The sequence below is a fragment of the Larus michahellis genome, chromosome 6 (assembly GCF_964199755.1).
Source record: "Larus michahellis chromosome 6, bLarMic1.1, whole genome shotgun sequence".
Taxonomy (NCBI): domain Eukaryota; kingdom Metazoa; phylum Chordata; class Aves; order Charadriiformes; family Laridae; genus Larus; species Larus michahellis.
Genome location: NC_133901.1, coordinates 68116898 through 68140691, shown reverse-complemented (window position 1 = coordinate 68140691; position 23794 = coordinate 68116898). Strand labels below are relative to the sequence as shown.

General features: G+C 43.5%; 1 protein-coding gene across 12 annotated transcripts in view; it reads left to right on the top strand.

Moving 5' to 3' along the window:
* Positions 1–23794, top strand: part of FGFR2 (fibroblast growth factor receptor 2) — an 87603-nt gene that overhangs the window by 42934 nt on the left and 20875 nt on the right. For 5 of the 12 annotated variants that reach the window (XM_074590756.1, XM_074590762.1, XM_074590758.1 and 2 more), the window contains 3 exons: positions 11295–11485; positions 14126–14270; positions 16476–16672. In XM_074590756.1, the coding sequence (XP_074446857.1) occupies positions 11295–11485; positions 14126–14270; positions 16476–16672 (533 nt within the window). Of the gene's footprint in view, positions 1–11294; positions 11486–12352; positions 12501–14125; positions 14271–16475; positions 16680–23794 lie in introns of all 12 variants that reach the window. The other 7 variants (XM_074590753.1, XM_074590760.1, XM_074590761.1 and 4 more) reach the window with 2 other exon arrangements.

The following is a 23794-nucleotide window of genomic DNA, read 5'->3' as shown; positions in this document are numbered from 1 at the left end:
CATTTCTGCTATCAGATTGGATTATGTACATTGCTGAGCAACGTCATTTCATTTCAGCAGTTGGTTTTAAATGTTTGTTTCCTTTGATACCTGCGCGAACGCACTGTCTAGAGCGTTGGTGAAAACCTCCTATGTCTACATTTGAATGAATATGCCAACAAATTATTCCCTCCCACCACCTCCTCTGCAGGGAAATTTTCTCAGAAAGCAGTTCTGGCACCTGCTGCTCGCTCAGAGGCTAGTGATGGTGTTCCTGGGTTTCGGCTTTGTAGGAAGCTGACTGTTGGGTTGTGTGTGCTGAAAAGCAAGAAAATGCGGGTGCAGAAGGAGAGGTCAAGAACTGTAGAAAATGACAGAGAAAAACTTTCTTGTTTTGGAGCACAAGGTTTGTGTCCAAGCCTGGCCAGCCCAAGTGCTTGCTATGAAAGCTCTCACATCTTCTGTCTTGCAAACTTTACCTGGATGTACCTCAGTTACTAGAAATATAATAACAGACTCATAGAATGGTTTAGGTTGGAAAGGACCTTAAAGACCACCTAGTTCCACCCCCCTGCCCTGGGCAGGGACACCTCCCACCAGACCAGGCTGCTCCAAGCCCCGTCCAGCCTGGCCTTGAAACCCTCCAGGGATGGGGCAGCCACAGCTTCTCTGGGCAACCTGGGCCAGGGGCTCACCACCCTCCGAGTGAAAAATTTCTTCCTGATGTGTAATCTAAATCTCCCCTCTTTCAGTTTTGAAGCCATTACCCCTCGTCCTATCAGCAATGCTCTTGTAAAAAGCCCCTCTCCAGCGTTCTTGTAGCTCCCCTTCAGATACTGGAAGGCCACTATAAGGTCTCCCCGGAGCCTTCTTTTCTCCAGGCTGAAAAACCTCAATTCTTTCAGCATGTCGATATTGACAAATATGTATAATGATGACAAATGTGTATAATCAGGGTCTTTCCAAGAGCAGTCGTCTTTAGCATCTGGTCCAACTTTTAGAACAGGTTATGGATTCTTTGTCGCAGAAATGAGCATGATCCTGATGGAGGGACATCTCCCCTCCTGGCATGGGACCACATGATGGCAAACTTCATCAGAAGGCTGAGTGAGGTCCAACATAGACATGACTTTAGGCTGATGGTCCAGCACAGAGCATTGAAACTCTGGAAGCTGGAGTTTCTCTGCTACCCTGAGAGAGTGTTATGGTTTGAGAAGACCCATAACAATTTATTGTCGTTTAGACAATTATTCTATCACCCGATGACCCCTCCCCACCCAGAAAGGGGAATCAGGGAAAGCAAGGAAACAAGAGGGTTGAAATATAAATGGATTTAATAGGATAAGACTGAATAATTAACAATGATACTAAAGAACCAGTATTAATCCTGATATTAATATAAGATACAGGAGAATTATACTCAGCCAATTGTATCAGTAGGAAGCCGTGCACTCCCAGCAGGGGACAGTAAATGTGGGACACTGTGAGCGCAACGGCTTCGGCAGGAAGGGAAGGGCTCAGGGGTCCGGCACTGGGGCAAGGAGTTCTCTGGACTGCCTCCGTCAAGGGAGAGAGAAACTACACAGCAAACTTTCTAATTTATATCAAATGTGACGTTCATGGTATGAAATAACCCTGTTGGCCGGCTTGGGTCAAATGCCCAGGCCTCGCTCCTCCTCATCCCTGCACCTGGCCAGGCTTGAAAACACTGAGACCTTGAATCCCACATAGCCTAGCTGGCTATGAAGTAAATATTTTCACAAATTCAGACACTAGTGTCTTCTAAAAGTGCAGTTTTCCCCAGCATTAGAAGAGAAATTAGGCCTGTGTCGCTCAACCCAGGACAGAGAGTGCATAGGTGCGGTCGGTCAGCCGTGTCTGGCAGGGGAGGCAGAATGCCACGGTCCCTCCGGTAGTGTCACACCTGCGTTCCTCAGCAGAGCAAGCATGCTGTGTAAGGAAAGGGGGAGAAGTGTAGAAATATAAGAGGGCTTTTAAAGGTTTACATAATCTTTTCCATTTTACTTTAAAGGCAGAGCTGTTTTCAGGAAAGGAAATTTGGAGGGTGAAAAATATGCAGCCAGGTCACAATAACAACAGCAGTAATAACTCCCACTGTGTGCTTTATGGCATCGCTGGGTGCGCTGGGGAGTTAAACCCACTGCAGCTGGGAGAGGACCTCATCCCTGTGGGAGAGATGCTTTTTGCCAGGCATACGGTAAACCTTTGGCAGAGCCTACTGGAGAGCCCAGGCCAACGATGCTGGACCCCAGCATTGTCTGTGGTTATTATAAAGCAGCTGAGTGCTGGGAGCTGTGCACAGTACCAAGGGCGATATCTCTGTGCGTAAAAATTAATGCACTCTCTGCAAATGGCCAGAACAATAAAAATTTACCACTTGTCTGTGAGAAGTCATGAGTTGTTTTTTATATACTCTTGTCACCTCGTTCCTTTAGGACACGCTAAAAAGAATTTCAGTGAAAATTTCAGCTCCTCATTGTTCTCTTTCCCATGTGTTTTTCAAACCAAAATAAGGCCTCTCCCCTCTTCGTTCAGACATGTATGGAGCTTTTGCTTACACATGCACTGGGAGAGGAATACTGCAAGCGAACTGCAAGGCCAGTGTTGTACAACTCTGGCTGCTCCGACTTTTTCTGCTCCGCGGGGCTGATGAAACCCGCCCTGTGTCAGCCTTAAAGACAAACTGGTCTGAAAGCCCTGTTGATAATTTCACGTTTTAAAATAAGAGCGTTCACATTGCCTGCCTTAGCCCTGGGCTCGCTGGTTGTTTCCGTCCCTTTTAACCCTCTGATACATGTGTGATTTGAAGGGATAGCTCTTGACTAGTTCTGATTGTGATTATTTTTTTTTCCCCCCTCCTGTTTTCACTGACATCAATGGGCCTTGTATCAAGCCAAATAAGTCACTCTTGCTTGCTTTCTTTTCCCCGGCTTGCTGCCATATCTGAAAGGGGTGTGCAGGTGAACTTCTGCTGTAGAGGTGTTATGCGAAGATGAATTTTAGCTAAAATGCAGATAGGCCAGCAAGCTGAAGCTACGCTGCAGAGCTATCCAAAGAGACAGATGGGATAACATCAGTGGGAGCTTTGCCTGCTGGAGAAACCGTGCCATTACTTCAAATCAGAGGTGAAGGTGGTGAAGCCAAGGACAAAGAGTTTGAATAGACCTGATCGGTTTCTGTAAAGATTTTAAAAAGCCATTGCCTTTTACTCGGCTGGCCTTGGTAAGTAGGAGGGCTTGGGTGGCAAAGGCTTTGCTGAGGGTAGGAGGCTGCCTGATTCTGGCGTCCGTGTCAAAGTTTTAACCTTTAGAAGTGAAATTTTTGAAGAGTCAATATTAAAATGTTTAATTTTATGAGAAAATATTCAGTGACAGCAGGGAACATATGGAGTCTGGTCCCCTGCTGTCTCACTTTATGCTGGTTGCTGATACTGGTCCACAAACCAAAGCAGAGGTGGATGTTTGGGCCCAGTAGTTAGCTGTGATGAAGCGTGTGACACGGCAGCAGAAAGAAGTGCCTCAAGTTTATATAAAAAGCTTCTGAATTTGAGGACAGAGGGAGTTTAGAAAATGGCTATGGAGGTTAGTCCCTCACTCCTGTCTGCATGAGCAGATCCCTGTGGGCTGTGTTCACTTGTGAGGGCCGGGAGCTCCAGCTGCAGCAATACCCCTTTGAGCTCTTGGCCACTGAGACGACTTCTTCAAGTAGCGTTGGGCCAATAGGAAATGCTATGCATGGAGACTCCTGCTGTACGGGAACACTTAAGAGTATGAACATTTGTTGGCTAATGCCTACTGATAAAAGATGCCAAAATTTGTAAGGCATGAGTTCATCAGCACTCATGGTAATGCTGGTCTGGTCCATAAGCTATTCTGCTAGTCTGCCTGAAAGGCTCCTGTTCTTTATCAAACGCTCTTGCCAAGGATGGTCTTTATCTCTTAGTGTTTAATGACAGTGATCCTTGTAGCCTTAAAACATTTTCTGATTTTGCAGAGTTTGGGAAAAGGGCATTGTCTCTAACTTGCTGCGGATGCAACCTTGGCGTGTATAAATTACCTAGGAAGCGATGATTTGAGGGGTGTGTATGTATGTACATATAAATGGAACATGACAGTTCAGCAGCACTTCTGAATTGGCTATAAACAACATGCAGTGCTTCATATTATGCAGAAAGGAAACCAAACTGACGTGCAGCTGGTAGAAGCTGCTCAATTCCTGGCTCACGTATATATAGTGTATGACATTAATTAGTAGAGGCGTTTTGCCTACACCTGCTCAGTTGTTTCTGATCTTTTGAAAGAGCAGCCAGCACTCAACCTTATTCCTCCATGCCATGGAGCAAAGAGTGGAATTAGCAGTGTTTTCCTTCTAGCATTTCATGGAGCACAGGCCCCCATAAGCAATTCCTTATTGCTGGGGAAAGGAAGCGAAGGTTTGGCTTGGCCCATGTGTAGAAAGCTACCTTGAAGGAGGAAATTCCTGTGGGGACTCTGACATCTGTTTGGTTAGACCCCTCCTACACTGCTCCACCTAGGGGTATGGAGAGCAAGCGTGGTGTCGAATTGAGTCCTGTGTGTGAACTTGGATAATGTTGGATTTATAAAGAAATCTGAGTTGCAATTCCTCATGCCTTGGCCGCTCCTGGAACTCTCCTCAAAAGAGCTCTCTAATTCAGAGAGCAATAATTAATCCAGCCTCTGAGTGCTCGTGAACTGAGGCCAGATTTGCAGCGCGTGTAGGTAGGATCTTTCATGAAGGACAGTGATCCTTGTGTCTCTCCTGCCAAACTGCTTCCTTTACTGTCAGCTAGGGCAGGATAGAAACTTGAAAGGTCTTCGCTCACTGAAGGGTGAGAGATTGATAAGGATTTAATCTTTTTTTTTTTTAATGCTTGATATTTAGCCCAAATAGGTACTGATCAGAGACTGATATCCTGTGGTTGGCCCAGTGGCTTTAGTAAATGCCTTCACCCGGTGGTAGGTATCCACACCACCAAAAAACATCATCAGTGCCAGCATGTATGTGTACAGTCTCAACAGGGATGCCAAAAATTGAGCGTAGAGACAGAGTGGTTTCCACAGGTAGAAAGAGTTGTTTCCTCAAACTGTGGGTGAAATGGCCGTCAGTGCCAATTCTGAGAAAAAATGGTATTTCAGCTTTGAGGTGGCATGGGGTGCGCTGGGCCCTGTGGGAAGCTGGAGCTATACCTGAGAGGTTTCACCTTCCTGTCAGCTCCAGGCAGTGGTTAAGTCACCCGAGAAGCTACCACATTTTCTGTTGGAGTTTACCAGGTGTAGTAATCCTGTGGGTATAGTTTGGAAGAGGGCCTGAGGAGGGGGGGGCTCTGGGTGCCCCAGAGATGGGTGACGCCACTGGTTTCCCACTCCACAAGGCTTGTCTGTGGATCAGTTGGTGGTGGGAGGGATGTGTGGGCAGACATGTATCTGTCTGTAAAGTACCTGCCAAGGATATCCTCAGACGTGACGCGTTGTTGGACAGGAGGGGACACCTGCAGTTAATTTGGGGACAGAGCCATGTAGCAACACGTTCTTCCATCAGCAGTGCTGCTCCCTCAGCTCGGCGGCCTTCAGGGACCTCCTGTGTTAGGTACGTGGCTCAGTGGAGACGGTGGGAGAGTGCTGCGTGCTGAAACATGAGGGAGAAATATTTCAGTCCAAGTGTATGATGAAAAGGCTGTGATTGATTTTTGAGGCTGAAGAGTCAGTCTTGCAAGTCGGGGATGCTAAGCCAAAGACAAGGCAAGAGCCTGTGATTACAGTCTGGCCTAAAACACTGTAGGATGCTTTTGAGACCCATAATTTACAGGCTAATCAGCATTTGCCAAAGCAACAGATGTTGCAGGATCGGAAGGAAGGTGGCTGGGAATGGGCAGTGTTTTCACCGAACGGGGTCCAGCCTGCTGCTGAAGACTTCCCACGCTCCGAGTCAGGCAAAATAAGCAGCTAGGGCTGAGCGTGCCGCGCTGACCAGGGCAAGCGAAGAGGGCATGGCCGGTCTGTGTTTTCAGTTAAGCAGAGAGACAGCTGGAACTGCTTCGTTTTTTTATTCGGTGATGACTGAATACGCAGAACCTCTACCAGGGACTATTGATCCAGAACAGCTACTGGTGCCCTGAGAGGCATTGTTTGAGGGAGCCCTCTGTAGCTTCACAGTGGCAGCCATCAAGACGATTCTTTAGGAGTCAGTAACATTTCAAAATTGGTATTAAAGACTCTAATAAATGTGTCTAATTAAAAATTGTGGAAAAGAATTAGGTAACTTTTTTCTTTCCTCTCCCCCTCTCTCCCCCTTTATTGAGCATCTCTCCGTTGTCCCCAGAACTCGTGTTTGGTCCTGCATTTGCTATTCAGCTTTTATTTTCCTAGGCTGCACTTGAATCACACATTTGCAAGAAGAGGAAACAAGCACATTCAAAAGGAGAAAATAAGAGTAGTTTTCATTTTTTTTGAAATGAATCAAATGCCTTATCCAAAGCCCATTGAATTCCATGTGAGTTTCCCCCCTGACTTCAATGGGCTTTGGTTCTGGCTTTTAGCTCCCATGAAAGGTCCTGAACTGTCTGTGCTGGGGTGACAAGGAGGCTTGGATAGACAATTACCAGAGCTCTTCTCGGCCCCTGGCACAGCCAGGTTGCTAAGGAGACTTGGCCTCGGGATGGGCCCCCGAGCTCACCCCTTCCGGGGTTATTGTCTCCTCTCCCTGCCAAGGCACTCCAGTAGCGGCAGAGCCACTCTTCCCCTCACAATACGCTCTGCTTCGGCCTCTGGCAGCAGCAAATCCTGCCCTACATCTTCCCTCCGCCGGCGTGCTCGGCGAGCAGTCCTCTCTTCCCGCAGTTTTTCCATCCCTGCACCCCCCGCACTAGGACCCGTGTGGTGGGATTGCATCTTCTGCGTTTTGTTGGCTGTGAAACTTGTTGTTTTTTTTTTTTTGGTCCCTGTCACCCGCATCTTCACCTCACCCGTTGGCATCATGGCTTTCCTGTCTCACTCCTCTCTGATTTCCCTCTGTGTTGGCTGCAGCTGCTCAACAATAAATATTAGAGGAGATAAAGCCAAGGAATGGAGAGGGATGAGGCCCTTTTGTAGGAACTACCTGTCCAGGGACTTAAACTCCTTAAAGAGGAGCCTCAGGACTCCTTGTGAATTGTGCAGGCTCCCATAGTCATTTCCAGGACAGTTCTTCCAGTGTCTTCTCCCTCCCATCGTCTGTGGCAGGATGGGCTCCCACCCATCTCCAGGTGTCCTGCAGTGCTGGGAGCTTCCTGGGCAGCTCCTACCATTGTGCCAGTTTTTCAGAAACTTGGAATTTTCCAGCGTCTCTGGATTCTTTGCAGTTTTCTCTCTTGGAGGAAGGTATTCTGAAGTTTTAACATTAACAGGCTAAATGATAGTTTCTTCTAAGCCATTAGGCAGGTCTCTTTGTCAGTCGTCTTTAGATAGCGAGTCTGTTTGTCTATAGATAAGCAAGCAATTCTGAGCAGAAACGCTCAAGCCCTGGACACTTTTATTATGGTGGTGTATAATTTAGATGCTTGTAGCCTCGAATATGATAATCCTCACGTGAGCAATCATTTTCGCTCTGCCTTTTGTAGATAATTGACTCCTCAAATGGGGATGATGTTGGGTTTGTATCTAAACTGCAAGTTGGAGAAAGCAAGCTCGTGTCTGTCTGCTAAGGTGGGCTCCGGCATTAAGCATGCTTTCTCTTTAAAAAGTGTTATAAAGTTAGGCTTTGGGAAGAATAAAAATGAGATATAATAGGTGGGGACTTAACACGTAATTATGAGTTTGGTTCAATTGTTTTCAGCTCAATATACAGAAAAAAATTAAATTTTTATTAAACATCCATTACATTTGCCTTTAAACATCTATTACGGTTCAGTTGAACCAGGAAGGTCTGTTAAAGCAAGCAGGGCATATCTCTGAAAAACCTTGTAGATCTGTATGTAGTTCACTGAGTAACTAATATTGATGGGGATAAAATTAGTATCTACTACTTTTTATGGTCCTTATGACGTAGTGTTTGGTACGCTTGAAGATAACTAATCTATGGGGTGATGTTCTGTGTTATAGCATATGCTGTTGACTTGTTTTTGAAACATGTTGTGTTAGGAGTGAAGCACTAAAATTTCAGTGGTCAAATAGTAAAGATTTATTTCTTGAGGTTCTGATCCAATGCAATATTAATGAGCAAGGGGAATATCGAAATCGGTAGGGCTACAGAGCTATGAGATTGTTTGCCAACTTGTATGAAAATATTGTTTGTCTGAGTTAAATAACTGGAGATGTATATGGTCACTGTAGTTTAGCGATGATCCTGATCATTAGATTATGTAGGGCTAATGATAAAATTAGTTTCACCAGCCTTTAAGATTTTTTTAAAAGGCAACTTTTGACTCTTTCGCTAGTCTTTAGTAAAAAAGAACGCGCTGTTTCCATCTAATGTTGGCGTAGCCAGTTGTGTGAGTGATGATTTGTGCTTACAAATGTGCGGCTTGTATTTTAAATGCTTAATAGTGATGTGAGATTTATGAATATGGTTTGGACAGTACCTGTGCTAAAGCAGAGTCCTTAGGTGTGTGTGGTTTGCAGAGACAGACAGGAGGACATCCTGAAATGATTATTTCCAAGAAACGATACTGTGCAGAATTACACCTGGTCACTTGTAACGAGTGGAAGTTTCTTCATATTTAGTGATTTTCTCCAGTACTGGGTATATTTCTTGTGGTCCTTGGACTCCAGGATTGTTGTGAAACCCCGCTGAATTTGCAGCGTGGTGGTTACGTTGTTCTGTGCCGTTTGCCTGGGTGGGCATAGGAACATACTCCCTTCTGCTGAAGTGGGGGTGTCGACCAATGCTAATCATTGCTCCATGTGTTGGAGGGCAAGTAAAGTTTGTTTTTAACACTTTTACCCTTAGAGAAGAAATTTCACAAATGGCTATACATATATACCTATACGTATGCACGCGCTTTATTTAATTTTTTTTAAAGGAATTTGGGACCAAGAACGTAATAACTTTGCTTTTACTTCTTTGCTTTACCTCCTCTTTTTTTGGTAGAGGAAACGTTTGACAGTCATCAATAAAAGATTAAATCATTGATGGCTATCGGGATAAACTAAACGCATTTCGTGTGTTGGTGCTGGCATAGTAGGAACTTTTCCAAGATGTTTCAGGCCTCATTCTCTGGTTTGTTTAAGGGCAGAGAATAAGGTCACAAAGGAAATCAAACCCTGATGTGGAGAAATGAAACATGAGGCCTACTGACTTCTAAAAACCATTTTAAATAACATTCTCTAAGGTTTCATTTTATACTGAAGGCAGCTGTAATAAGTTTTGGAAGATGGTGTAAGGTTTCTATTAAAGAGAGACTTTTGCTTGCTGTTTTTGTACCCAAATGAAGGAGTGAGGGAGATGGAATTAGAACTTATTTAGTATAAGGCGAGAAACTAAAAGTTCTCTCCAGGACTGTAAAATGGTAATTTATATGTTCTACTGTAATTTACAAATTAAAAAATATTAAACTGTTCCTAGATCTTTGAAAATGACACACATAGCCATGGAATCATTTAATAACTGCAACGCAAATGCACTTTTGCCACAAGTAAAATAAGACTGCTGCTTTGTAGCATGCTGCCAGCGTAGCCTCAGTGAATAAATTCCCAGTAGATGTTTGCTGCATGCCAAATATATTGGACTGTATAAAAGATCCCATTGTTCCTTGGGCAGCATTATTTGCTATTACACTCGCAATGTTTGCTTGTGAAACCATTTATTGGAAACTAGTATGTTTAAGAAGGGACGCTTGATTTGAAATTCGGTTGATTTGGCTCATAACGTCAAAGCTTTGACGGTGTACAGCCTCTAAAAATAAATATTTAGGTCTGCTGTTTTTTGACTTATCTTCAAAAGAATTCCTGGAGCAGGGGAGAATGGACAGCTTGGGCTGGGGATGGGCTTTTCACTTCTAATTCCTATGTTGAAAGCATACGTAGGTCTGTATTAACTTTACATTCTTATAAAAAGGAAGGGGCAGAGTTAAGTTGGCAGGAAGAAGGCGGTGAGTTCCCAGCGAGGCTGATGAAACTGCAGCTCTCTGAAGTGTTTCTGGGGAGGGTGGTATTGTCCACGCCGCTCACTGGATAATAAAGAAATTTGGTACGCAGGGCTGTCATTTTGAGGACTTTCTCTTATGCGATGTTGGAATGAAAAAGTGTGTATGCTTTGCCCACTTGCCTTTTCCAGCACAAAAAGGCTGTTGGTGGCCCGGGCGGCTGGGGAGCTGGGCTCGTGCCCTGCCCACCGCCCAGAAGATGTCAGCAGCTTCTAGATCAGGCTCAGCGAGGGTGGTGGAGAGCTGCCCTGCTCTCGCAGCTGAGGGCAAGGCCCCCATGGATGCTCTGCCCGAAGGCTCTGCATATCGCAGCTGCAAAATGGGGCTGGGAACGCAGAAAATTTGTCTCTTTGGGTACCCAGATGGTGCAGGGTGCACTCGATATTTTCAGTGAAGTAAGCTTGACCAAGAACATTTGATAAAGGCTGAAGCAAGTCCATTGGTTCACATTAAATACGCTGCAAGTTTTCCAGAGAACTCTCTATTTCCCTGGGTCCTGCTCAGGATAAGAAAGAAGTGGTGTTTCTGCTGCTGCGTCTGGGTGAAGCAGAGAGCAGCCACCGTGGCAGTGCTGGTCACAGCGTTTTGACAAGTGGAGCCGTCTGGTGTGTGCATCCTGCACGAGGGGGTTCAGTGCTGAGGCTTCTGCCGCTCGTTTTGAAAAAAAAAAAAATCCCTTTTGGTTTATTTCAATATGTTGATCGGTTTGAAAAATGATTCACTAGTCTTTCTTCCTAATTTGTGGAGGTTTAGCCCAATCAGAATGTTTCGAAACCCAGAGGTACTTATTACAATAGCTAAAAAGAAACAAAAAGAAAGATATTTTACTTAATTCTTGCTGAGTTGAACTATGAAAAATGCTTAAGGTTTTTAGGCATGGTTTCTCCCCTCCCCCAAATAGCTATTCTTTATATTACAAGTGTAGTGCTCAAGTTGTCTCCTTTGAACTGTAGTTTTTGTTATACGTTTTGGCTGCAGTGTTATTTCGGAGGAGTCAGCCAGCAGGCTTACAGGGCTTTTTGGCTCGAGTTCACTTACAGTTTTCTTGGCAGCTCTGCTTATTTATGCATCTTTATTTCTCTCTCTCTCTCTCTCTCTCTCTCGCTCTCGCTCTCGCTCTCTCGCTCCTTTTCGCTCCCCCTCCCTACCCGACCAGAGCGATCACCGCACAGACCCATTCTCCAAGCTGGCCTCCCAGCAAACGCCTCTGCGGTCGTCGGAGGTGACGTCGAGTTTGTCTGCAAAGTCTACAGTGATGCTCAGCCTCACATCCAGTGGATAAAACATGTAGAGAAGAATGGCAGTAAATACGGACCAGATGGACTGCCCTATCTTCAGGTTCTAAAGGTGAGGCTTTACAGATGCCGGCGATGGTGATGACTTCTTTAAAGCGTTGAGTTTATTTGATGTACATCCAAGAATTTTGAGATCTGAACTTCTTTTGAGAATGGAACTGTTTATGTTACAAATGAAATAACGAGTTAGATAAACCTTTGATAGTCTAAATGCTAATTGTGCAGCTTATAGACACCTTTGCTCTTTTTTCACTTCCGTGAAGTCCTTTATCTCTGAATGTTTCAGGCATGACTTATTCGGAAAAAATGAAAACCCTCTTAAAGAACATCATTGACGTTTATGTTTTGGTAGAGCGCATCCAAAACATACATGGGAGAACCTACTCCATTTCTTTCACGTTTCTTCAGCCTCTTTATTTCAAAGTAACGTGGCACCTGCTGCCAAGAGCCTGTTGGCAAGGTTCGGTTTGCTGGATGCTGAGCCTGGAGAGATGTCCTTTTTTTGCTGGCATGTGGTGGCCTATTGGTGGTGTCATTCCTGCTGGCAGGCCTTTCGAGCGAGCCTGACCAAGGAAACTCCAAAGTTTTCCAAGCTGGGTGGCATTGTCCAAACTCGGCGTGTTGGCAGGCAGGACGGCCAGCTCTGTACCATCATCTTCCACGCAGCCGGTGTACCAGCCCAGTTGCTCTTTCCCTTGATGCCGCTGTTTTCTAACTCCTCATGTGATGCTTCGTATTTAAAAAAAAACCAAACAACAAAAAACCCAAACAACCCCCAAACCCTCAATGTTTTGATGGTGATACCTGTGTGAAGTGGAAGGCATATTCTCATGTCGTGTTGGTGGTGGGACCGTAGACAGATCGGTGTCCGTTTTGGGCAGCAGTGACATTGTTCTCCTGTGTTATTGGTCTATTCTAGCATTCGGGGATAAATAGTTCCAATGCTGAAGTGCTGACACTGTACAATGTGACAGAGGCGGACGCTGGAGAATATATTTGTAAGGTCTCCAATTATATAGGGGAGGCCAACCAGTCTGCCTGGCTCTCTGTTCTGCCAAGTAAACCAGGTAACACTGTTTTTTAAAGCAAGCTGGATGTAGAAGCTGGAAAAAATGGTGCTTTGGGAGACTGCAGGCAGCTTGTAGGATAACTCTTTGGCCTTGTGGTATATGTATAATCTTCCTTCGGTGATGCAACTGGTATTACACCAGCAGCCATGGAAAAATTCCCACAATATTCCCTGTGTACCATAAGCACTGGTTTCTGAGGCTAATCTTTATTCTCTCTCGTGTTTGCTGTCTTTGTGTCTGTGTGTTTATGTCTAGTTTTGTTGTTAATTCCGCATACTTTGCAGTTCACATGCAGAGTACTCGTTGAATAATGTAATTACAACCTAATTAGTGTATATTTATATATATACATTTGTATATATATATGAAATGTTCACATAAGCACCTACTGAAACATAAGGTCAGGTCAGTTTAGTCACTTATAACTTCCCACGTCACCTGCCACTGTGCAGGGTGGGAGCTTTTTCTGTTGTTATTCACTCGTTAATAACTGGATAATAACCCATCGATAGCAATAAAGACTGGCAACAACGTGACTATGGCTCACAACTAAATTTACTTTGAAATGATCTGGTAAAGAAATGTGTTTATTCCCTCATCATGAATTTCAAAGTAACATTTTTGAATGGAACAGAGACAAAAAGCAGCAAACAATAATTTCTCTAAGTCTTCCATCACAGAAACCTTGACATTGGTGCCCTGCTGCGCCCGTCTGGGGACAGCTGGAAAGTTCCGGCTCTAAGATTTACTCTATTTGTACGAGTTTAGATAACCACTAATACGCTGATTGGTTTGGTGCATAATGACTTGTCAAGCCCCAGATTTATCAAGTCTATAAGGAGACCAGAAAAAAACTCTTCCAGAGTATTATTATTTGTTTTAAACTCTCTAAGATTTAGAAAAAATATATTTTATTTCCATCTCCTGGTTTTCGAACCTTTGGCGTCCAGTTTTTCTCCACATCTCTGAGCCACGACTGATCTTTTTTGAGCAAGTCCCGAGCTACCATCCTGCTCTCCCCACTCTGCTTCTAGGCAAGGCACCAAACGTTACTAGACTTCAGATTAAGCTGAGGTTTGGCAACACTGCACAACGTACAATATTTAAGTGTAGTGCAGTGCCTGATGCAAGGACCATGCGCTGCTTAAGACAGCTACTATGTTGTGCCTTTTGGAGCAGGATTTGCCCTTTTTTTTATCCTTTCAGAGCATATTTTTATAGTAAATTCTTCCCTCTGAAACAGGTAACTACATGTGAAGGAGCCCGCGTTCTGTCCTACTTTGTCTTCTCTTTGTTTTTCTTTCGACTTCCTTTTATTAAAAAAGAAGGAGGGGAAAAAAAACCACCAAGCCTTGTGGGTTAATTTTTCCATGTCATTTGATTGCATGCATGTTTAGGTGGTGAGTTTAGGTCTGGTGAAGGGTGTCGATTACTTTCTGAGGTGAGCTGGGACCTGTTGGTAAACGCCTTTTGGATGAGGGATTGTGGATGGGGAAGGAGCTTTGCATCTCTACACCTCTGCCTTTACAAAGTGCAAAGCCCTGTGGCTCCATCTCCCTATCCACAAGAATTCTCTCAGTGTCTAGCTTTTTCTCTTGCTTCCCTCTTTTGTTTTTTTCTAGGCTGCCGGTGTTAACACCACGGACAAAGAAATTGAGGTTCTCTATATACGGAATGTAACTTTTGAGGATGCTGGGGAGTATACATGCTTGGCGGGTAATTCTATTGGGATATCCTTTCACACTGCATGGTTGACAGTTCTGCCAGGTATACACTGCTCTCTTTCTGTGGTTTTTCCTCTTTTTTATTTCCCCTTGTTGGTTGCTGCAGAATTAGCACGGCTTCTGTCTCAGAAAAGGACTTTTACAATGATTTGGGTTTTTTAAAACACTCTTGTCTCAAGCCAATGAATTGTCTTGCCATGTATTTGCAACTCCAAAAACGTAACAACAATAACAAAAAAAGGCGGCGGGGGGGTGTGTGTCTATTGCACTCAATTGAAATATTTTTTACATCTGTTAAACGTTCATCAGAAATGCTAAGGAGCTGCATTTCCTTAGCACTTCAGTGAGAAAACTGAAAAAAACAGCACAATAATCATTGTAAAATTGTTTCAAGAGGAGGAAATTCAAAGTTTCTTATGAAGCTTTGGGACTAATTTGGCCACAATCATGTACTGGCTCATCAAAATACCTGAGCTATTTAGCGTAGCTTAAATTCACTTTTACCTATCATCCAAATCTCTTACGGAAATTCTAATTGTAATGGCAACGGATCGTGTACAGAAGCAGTGCCTTCCATATCTTGGGAATCGGCTCCGTGCATCTTTAAACATTGCATGCTCTAAGAAAACAAGTAGTCATTTGCTTTTACTGCAACGCATGTCTTGCTGTTCTGGGGTTGATGATGTTTCTGTCCTTAAAAGAAACAAACATCAATGTGCTTTATTGCCTGAAAATTGTTATCAGCTGTTAGATGATGTAACTGTAGTTGGTTTTGACACTAGTCAAATTTTCTCGTTTATAACTGTTGGCAGCTGCCTCAGGAGTTCCTTTGAAAAAAAAAACAAAACATGAACCACCTGAGGTTTGCCGGGTCATCTTGTGCTTACCATTTATTAATTGTTAATCCTAAGTAGAAGGTACAAAACCTGCATGTGCATATTGCTGAGGTTCGTATTACGGGAGTGAAACGTTCCCGCTTTCTGCAGATAATATCTTACCCTTCATTAAAAAATATCGAATGAGGCAACGGTATTACTCCTCACTCTTAGGTGCACACCGAGCTCGCGTGGTCTGGCACCAAGTAGGCGAAGCGGTACTTGTGTAGAGCTTGCTTCTGCTAGACTGTTTGCATTTTGCAAGTGCTTGAACAGCATTTTTATTTTTTTTTTTTTTTTAACCCATTTTCTTGAATGAGATATTTTTACCAGCCCAAAATGAGGCACAAGAAAATTTCGGCTTGAACGTGCATTGCTTGCGGAGTGACCGCTGATTGCTGTGGAATGCTGTTTATCCCAGGCGCTGAATCCCAGATAAGGGATTAGGGACAGTGTTTGCACATGTTAACTGTCTTGAAGATAATTTCAAAATGGTTTCAATCAGAGCAACAGCTATGGAGAACCACTCCCACTAAAATCTAATCTCGTAGACTGGTAACCACCGGTGAGGTTACGTGAAATAGACAGTCCTCACAAAAGAGGACTCATTAATTAACGTAATGCTAGCAATTCAATTTTTGCTTGTGTTACGCATTTTAATCCGGGCTCTTCAAAGGACCTCAGGGGAGTTGGGCACCCAGCGTGAACCACAGCGAGTTAAGCAGCTGGGCAGCCGCGTCCTCCAAACACTTCAAATCCCTAACCTGTATTTAGAAATGTGATGAGGGAATGATTCATCCTGCTTTCCCTCCATATTTTGAGACCCCAGTGACAATTTTGGATAAACAGGCAATGCAGACTGAAGCCCAAACATCTATTTGCGAATTTAGACACTTTTCTTTTAGGCTAGCTAATTCAATATTTTATTTTCAGATGTGTCTTTATGTGGTTAAAAAGAATTACAGTGCTTTTGAAGTTTGACTTGAGCAACAAAATGAACCTGAGGCTAGTTTGAACAATTAAGTTTTTTTCTTTTCCCCCCAAACTATGCTTGATCATGCAACATTTCAAGGTATATGTATCTACCTATGTAGGCAGCCACATGTATGTGTCTGTGTATATACACGTGCATGCACAAGCTCACACTCAGGGGCGAATTGAGAAGTCAAAGCAGTGATCTAGAGAGGGGAATTACTCTCAGATTGCAAGATGGCCTAGCCACCCACAGTATTCTGTACGTCACACAGTCCCTGCGAGAATTGCTGATATGTTACCATTTCATGTTGTTCCAAGCGCTGTAGTACTGAACTGTACTATGTACCATGTGCTAACTCTGTGGCATGATTGTTCCCTCCTAAAAACTTCCAATCCAGCTCCTGAAAAAGAAAAAGAATATCCGGCATCTCCGGACTACCTGGAAATAGCAATTTACTGCATAGGGGTCTTCTTAATTATCTGCATGGTGCTGACTGTCATCCTGTGCCGCATGAAGAACACCACCAAGAAGCCCGATTTCAGCAGCCAGCCCGCTGTCCATAAGCTGACAAAGCGCATCCCTCTGCGCAGACAGGTAACAGAAAGTAGATAAAGAGTTTAAAAAAACTTTTACCAAAAACAACTAAGCCAGCCAGTCCTCCCGATGAACACTTTGGGAAGGGGAATAAATAAGCATTAAACCGAATTGCAGTAGAGGGGGGATTTAACGTGGCACGTGGGAGACTGGCAAGGGAAGAAAGTGCGGGTTTACAGAGCAATGTGTGCCTCAAGGCGAGGGAATCGTAGAAACATAGAATGGTTTAGGATGGAAGGGACCTTAAAGACCATCCAGTCCCGCCCCCCTGCCCTGGGCAGGGACACCTCCCACCAGCCCAGGTTGCTCCAAGCCCCGTCCAGCCTGGCCTTGAACCCTTCCAGGGATGGGGCAGCCACAGCTTCCCTGAGAATCAGGGCAGGGATGTTAGAGGAGAGACATGAAAAATGGAATATGGTCTGTATTAGCAGTCTATAGATGGCAAAAAATGTATTTAAAGTATTTTGGGGCCTGATCCCACAGCTCATTTAAGTCAATGGAAAAATTTGTACTGACTTAATGGACTTTGGAACAGAATCCTATTTAATTGTGTATTTATAACGTATCTAAGGTGACTATTATTGCAGTAACTTAGGTACCAGATACAGAGAGGTATTTTTCAGGGAGAATGTTGAAGACTGAGGGGAGGGAATTTCATAGCCAGGCATCCAGAAACCACCCCAAAATAGAAAAAAGACTGTAATAAAGTAAAAATAGGGGAGATGCTATATCAGATCTCTGAGAGTTTGATTAAGATGCTGATGCTTTTGAGTGAGGAACAAAAGCAAGAGTCAGATTTAAAATGCACACAACAGCATCACAGAAAATCTGTTTTACAGTTGCTTGTGGCTGGCAATGGGTGTTTCTGGAGAGGGCAGTACTGTGAGCAACAAAGCAGTTGAACGAGTAACAGGCCTTTAGCTTTGTCAGAGGCCATCACTTGCCAAACAGCCTCTATCCCCACATACTGTCCTCTCCTGAAAGACTTGTTTCTTTTGAAGCTGGAGTTCAATACGTTGTGATTTTAGTTTTTTTCTTGCAGTAGTTCTTCAGGATAGAACTCTAAACCCACCAAATCCACTTGCAGGTTTCAGCCCTGAGAGACGGGAGGGGTGTTGGCATCTGAGGCTTTGATTCACCTCGTTATCCAAAATTGGGACCATCTACTGCAGAGTTGGATCTAGGCTCTGGTCAGGGGTTTGGATCCAAGGGTTTAGCTCAGGTCCATCTGCACCATGAAGAGGTAGCGCGGAATTTCCGCAGTTTTGTTTCTACAGCCTGTCCAGAATATTATAACTACCAGTAATACATGTACCTTAAAAACAGTTCTTCAGTGTAAGTGATATTTTAGAGATGCAGTCCACCAGAGTTAGGGCAGAGCTTGGCCTTGGGATTTTGGATATTATTGCTTTTTTCTGAATCCTGTTTTCAGGGTTTCTGAATCTCCTTCGTTAGAAAGACTACAGAGAAATCCCTCTAGTAATGCGTTAGCCACCTTCCTCTAAAGTGCAGTATTTTACAAAATCTTGAGGTGGGGGACGGAGACTTTGTCGGATCTGAAAAATGCTTGGTTTGTTTTATGAGCAAAAATGTTAATTTGTCTGACTTGGCTAATTTTTTTTTTGTTGTTGTTGTCATTTTATGATTTTATGCATTTGCTTGAGGATCACTGGGAAGGAGAGGGACTTTTGCTTCTGAGTAGATGAGAAATTGATGAGAAGCCCTCAGCTCAATTTAAACATCCCTATAGCTAAAATTCTGCGTAGCGTTCCAGACAAAGAAAAGGCTTTTCAAATGTTGTGTACTAAACCAGAGAGAGATACGTATCAGCCGCTTAGATAAAAGACATTTATTAGATTTCTGCCTGAATATAAAAGCATCACAATGACTCAGAGATAAGTTGACGGCATAAAAAATACCTAAGGTTTGGTGTGAGCTCAGTTGTGTCAGTTGGAAATGGCTCCTTGGGGGGAGAGTGTTATTTCATTGCGTGTGACAGCAGTGCCAACCGCTGCCCTCAGTTTAGTTATTTATCATTAAATGATGCAATATGGACCTTCTCCAAAGCTATTGTTTTCACAGAGGAAAAAAAAAAAAATCTCTGTCTTATAACATGCTTGTCAGATTGGGTTTTATTGGCTTATTTTGGTTTTCTAGATTTTCTTTGCAAAATCAGCATTTTTGCTTTTAGAAGTGGGAATGATTTTTTGAAAAACAATATATGTTTGAAAGTGTGAATCCTATTTCAACCCCTAAGCAAAAATTTCACTGCTCTCTGTTCTCCCGAGTGCTTTTTTATTAACGGGATTTTCTCATAGAAGGGCTCCCTGCTTTCCTATCTTCATAGAGGAAAATATAACCACTGTAAGTGTTAAAAGAAATGTGTATTTCTGGTTTGATGATTTCACTGGTCATTTCACTAATTGCAGTAGCTTGCAGAGGCAGGATGAGACGAGCAGTCTCTAAAGACTTGCTCATCAACAGTGAAGATTCCTTAATTTTTCAGTTGGCATCTCCTTGGTCTCTAAGGCTGCAGCAGTTGTTTAGTTTCTGCATCTTTTAAAGCTGGTTTTGGATTTCAGAATCGTTGTCATGAATCAAGAATTAAAAAATAAGCCAGGAGGTGTTTTATTTAATGGGTGTGTGTTTCTGGATTATTCAACTCGGTTTGTTTTGTTCTACCACCAGGTTTACTTTTGTGTTGCAGTTTATTTGTATGGCAGAGGATTGTATTTAAAGCTCGGTGGGGTTTTGTCACTAAAGCTCTATTTATCTGTTGAAGGAAGGTTCTTCCTTGCCTTTGTGCTGTGTGTGGGAGGAATAAAGCCAGTGGCCGGGTTGTGGAGAGGATGGGTGAGAGCGGGCAGGGGAGATGCTCGTGGCAGGTATAGGCTGTGTGAGCCGGGCTGGGATCCGGGATGGGTGGTGGGATTTGCTGGAATTCCAGAGAAATGAGGCCATAGATTGGGGGATTCTTGATATTGTTTTCGAAGCTCTCTGCTGCTGGGTCAAGCTCCCTGAGGATCTGGAGTTGAAAATAATCCTGGTTCACGAAGAGGCGTTCGCATGACTGTGATGCCATCTTGTCTAAGCGGGATAAGAGTCTTGCTGAGTAACATATGGTTTGGTTTGCAGGCCTGGATTCTCCTACACTGTTTAGTCTGAGCTACTACAGGATTTTATCATTCCCCACATGCAGGCATTTTTTTTTCCTGCCAAAATGCGGTTCTTTTCACATTCGTAGGAAGGGTCATGATGAAGTCAGGAATTATCAGTTCCCTCCCCCTACAATCCTCAGCCTCACTGGGATCTGGTACTGGGTTTTGGAAATGGAAACTGCTTACAGGGAAATCCAGCAAGCAGTTCCTCATCTTTATATAAAAGCAGAGCTCTGCAGTGCTCCGTCGGTATTAGCCGTGTTCTGCGTAGCAGTCCCAGCTCGCAAGGGAGGGGGAAGAAGTGTTTGTAGGATTGACCATCACGAGCCGATTTGCAGTATAGGCTTTAGGTGACAGGTTCACTGAACCAAAAGGTAAAGAGTAGCCTTTACGGGATCCCAACTTTTGTTTTTCTTTTGACAAGTAAATTATAATTAAAACAGACAAAGAAGACAGGGCTGCCCTAGTATCTATAGAAGGTCTTATCTCTTGTGATTTGCCCAAAGTCAAGTACAGGTGTTTGTCATCACAAGAGCATTTCATGAAGCGCTATCACAGTCCTCAACCCAGGACACGCAGTTAATCTGTCGAATTTGGACCCCCTCAATTTGGGTGTATGTACGTGTCTTAAATAGGGGAGGACTGATTTCCTACGCTTAGTATTTTAAATATATTCCCATTAATTTATATCTACTGTGGTTGTTGATTCTAACCCTTCATAAAGATATAGTGAGGACGTTTGTGATGAGCAAAGACTGGTTGGTTTAAAGTAAGACTTAAGCTCACTGAGCAAAATAGCTAATTGAAAATGATGATGGGAGCCGGAACCTGGAAAAAAAGAAAAAGTAGTAATCTGGAAAAAGTAATGTAACATAGTACCTCAGGTAGTATTGAGCTGTAAAAATGTCATTAATTTTAAGGAATAGGCTCCGAAATACAAAGATTAATACACAACTTGCAGTAGGATGTGTTGCAAGGCATTTACTTTAGTACATATTTTAGTTTCTTGTGTTATCCTTGCATTTCTGTATATGGAAACTGGTGACTTGCCTAGTAGGACTCATTTGCTATTTTGTTGTGTAAGTGTTTCAAAAGGAGTGCTTTTCTCGAAGGAGTTGTGCTGGTGTGCCTGTGTTTTAAATGCCAGTACTTACATTAGGAATCCTCAGTTTCACGTATTTAACCATGTTTCATGCATTTAACCTTATATTTTCCTAGATCCAGTCACTCAGATGGACCGTTTCTATCAGCAGCTAATAGCATTACTTAGTAGTTATATTTATGTACATATATGCATATGACTTCAAATTAACTTTTATAGCACAGCCTTCAAAAAGACTTGACAAATCACTGCATGGCTGCTAAAATCTCACAGCATGAGTGCCAGAACTGACAGATCTAGGCTTTGGGATATGGTATAAATCATCAGTGGAGGAAAACACCCTTCATAATCAATTACAGACAATTACACACTGCTCTGCAGCTGATTTTGCCACACGGCATTTAAAGATTCCAGCAAAGATTTGTTTGCTTTAGATGCTTCGCTGCTTAGAAATGCTTGTAAAGCATTATCTCAGAGCTGATTAAATACAGCGTGTTGGCCGAAGGAAAAATATCTTGTTAAAATGGGGATATAATAATGCATTGGTGCGTGAGGTTTGGACACAGTGGGCTTTTCTGCTTCTCAAGGGCAAATATGGAGCGAAAGATCTGCCTGAGGCTGGTACTTTTCTTGGTTATGGCCTCCTAAAAGCAGAAAGGAAGCACACAAAAGAATATTTTGTGGTGGAGGTCTACCTTCCCGTTGAGGTTAACATGTACCACAACAGTCCTTTCAGTCTTCTGCTCAAGTCAAGCCGGCTTCTGCCTTCCTTGCTTTAATTAAACCCTCAAAACACCTCCTTAGTTTAGTGTCATCATTGAAAACAGGCATCATCAGCAGAGTAAGAAGACCTTGAAGATGTCTAATTTACCTACATCAGGTGCCCTTCCTTCTCTGCCCTGGCTCTGCTTTGTTCCTTTATCTTGGAGAAGCCCATGTTGGTGAGCTGGGTGATTGCCCAAGAAGTTCATGCATTTTGACTAAGTGTCCAGCTGCTGCTTCTTGGCACCTGGTAGACCCCCCAAAGTGGCGCTGGAGTCCATATATTGGCCATGTGCAATTACAATTTTGCTGCAAAAATTCAGTATGGTCTCTATTATGCCCATGTCCTGTGTCTCTTGAATCTTTGCATAATTGAAAGCAAACAGAGCATCCGCATACTTGAAAGCAACTCCACGTGCTGAAACGTGGGGTTCATGGCAGGAGTGTCACTGGTTCTTGAACCTGCATGGTAAGGGGTTGGGGAGTGCAGGGCTGCAAGTAGCAAGCTGGAAAAAGGCTTTCTATATGCTGTTAGTTAAATGTATACATGTAGATTAAAGTTGACCATGTCTGCTGACCTTGGAGTAGGTAGGGTTTTCCTCATTGTTTTATAGTGCGCTCTAAGGCAATAAAAAAAAGATGCATAAAGGATGAGTTCAAAGGTTAATTCTTTATTATTGCAGAAAAGGTGAAAGGCCATTTTGAAACAGAAAATCTCCTCCAACCACAGGCCAGCCTGGGTTGGCTTCATCTTTTCTGGAGCAGATTTTTATAGCCCTTCAGCTCCTGTAACTCCTTGTACTGCTCCAGTTAATCAATCAGAAGAATTGGTGCTCCCTAGGAGTACAGACCATTTTTCTTCTCACAGACACTGAGTAGTTCCTCTGGTTTTCTCGTCATTCCTGTCCACGTTAATACACTTTGGTTACCTACAGCATCTTTGGCCAATTGTCCAAGTTATCGTGTGAAGTAAACACGTGCAATTGTGTTAAAAGAGAAATTGGCAGAGTCTTTCATCTGTTTTTAGTATGTGTTATTACTATTTAACTTCTGTGTTTGAAATGCATCACCAGAGTATTTCAGTTTATTGCAAGTTTACATTTATAGGTTTTAACCACGCTAAGACTGCTGAACTCTAAGTGTAAGAGCTAGTGAGAACATGAAACTCTGGCAGAGATCTGAGCAGTATCTAATACAAATATTGTATTCATGGGAAAAAAAAAATAGACCCCGGAACATCTTGGGCTATTTCTCATCCATAAGGGATATCATCTAAATTTTGCAGCTTCACTTCCAAACCTTCCATGTCCCATGAAAACAATGACTATAATGACAAAGGCAAGTGAGACAGTAAAGGCAACGTTAACAAATAAATTGATAAATAAATCAAGACTTGAATAAAGATCTTAGTAGAATGGCTGGTGTGTGGATTTTTTAAAAGATGTTTAAGATCATCAAGTCCAACCATTAACCTAGCACTGCCAAGTCCACCACTAAATGATGTTCTTAAGCACCATGTCTATGTGTCTTTTAAATACCTCCAGGGATGGTGATTCCACCACTCCCTGGGCAGCCTGTTCCAATACTTGACAACCCTTTTGGTGAAGAAATTTTTCCTAATATCCATCCTAAACCTCTCCTGGCACTACTTGAGGCTGTTTCCTCTTGTCCTATGGCTTGTTACTTGGGAGAAGAGACCCGACTCCCCCTTGCTACGGCCTCCTTTCAGGGAGTTGTAGAGAGCGATAAGGTCTCCCCTCAGCCTCCTTTTCTCCAGGCTGAACATCCCCAGCTCCCTCAGCCGCTCCTCACAAGACGTGTTCTCCAGACCCCTCACCTGCTTCATTGCCCTTCTCTAAACCCGCTTCAGCACCTCAATGTCCTTCTTGTGGTGAGGGGCCCAAAACTGAACACAGTATTTGAGGTGCGGCCTCACCGGGGCCGAGTACAGGGGGACAATCACTTTCTTAGTCCTACTGGCTGTACTATTTCTGATGTAAGCCAGGACGTTATTGGCCGCCTTGGCCCCCTGGGCACACTGCTGGCTCATATTCAGCTGACTGTCGACCAACACCCCCAGGTCCTTTTCCACTGGGCAGC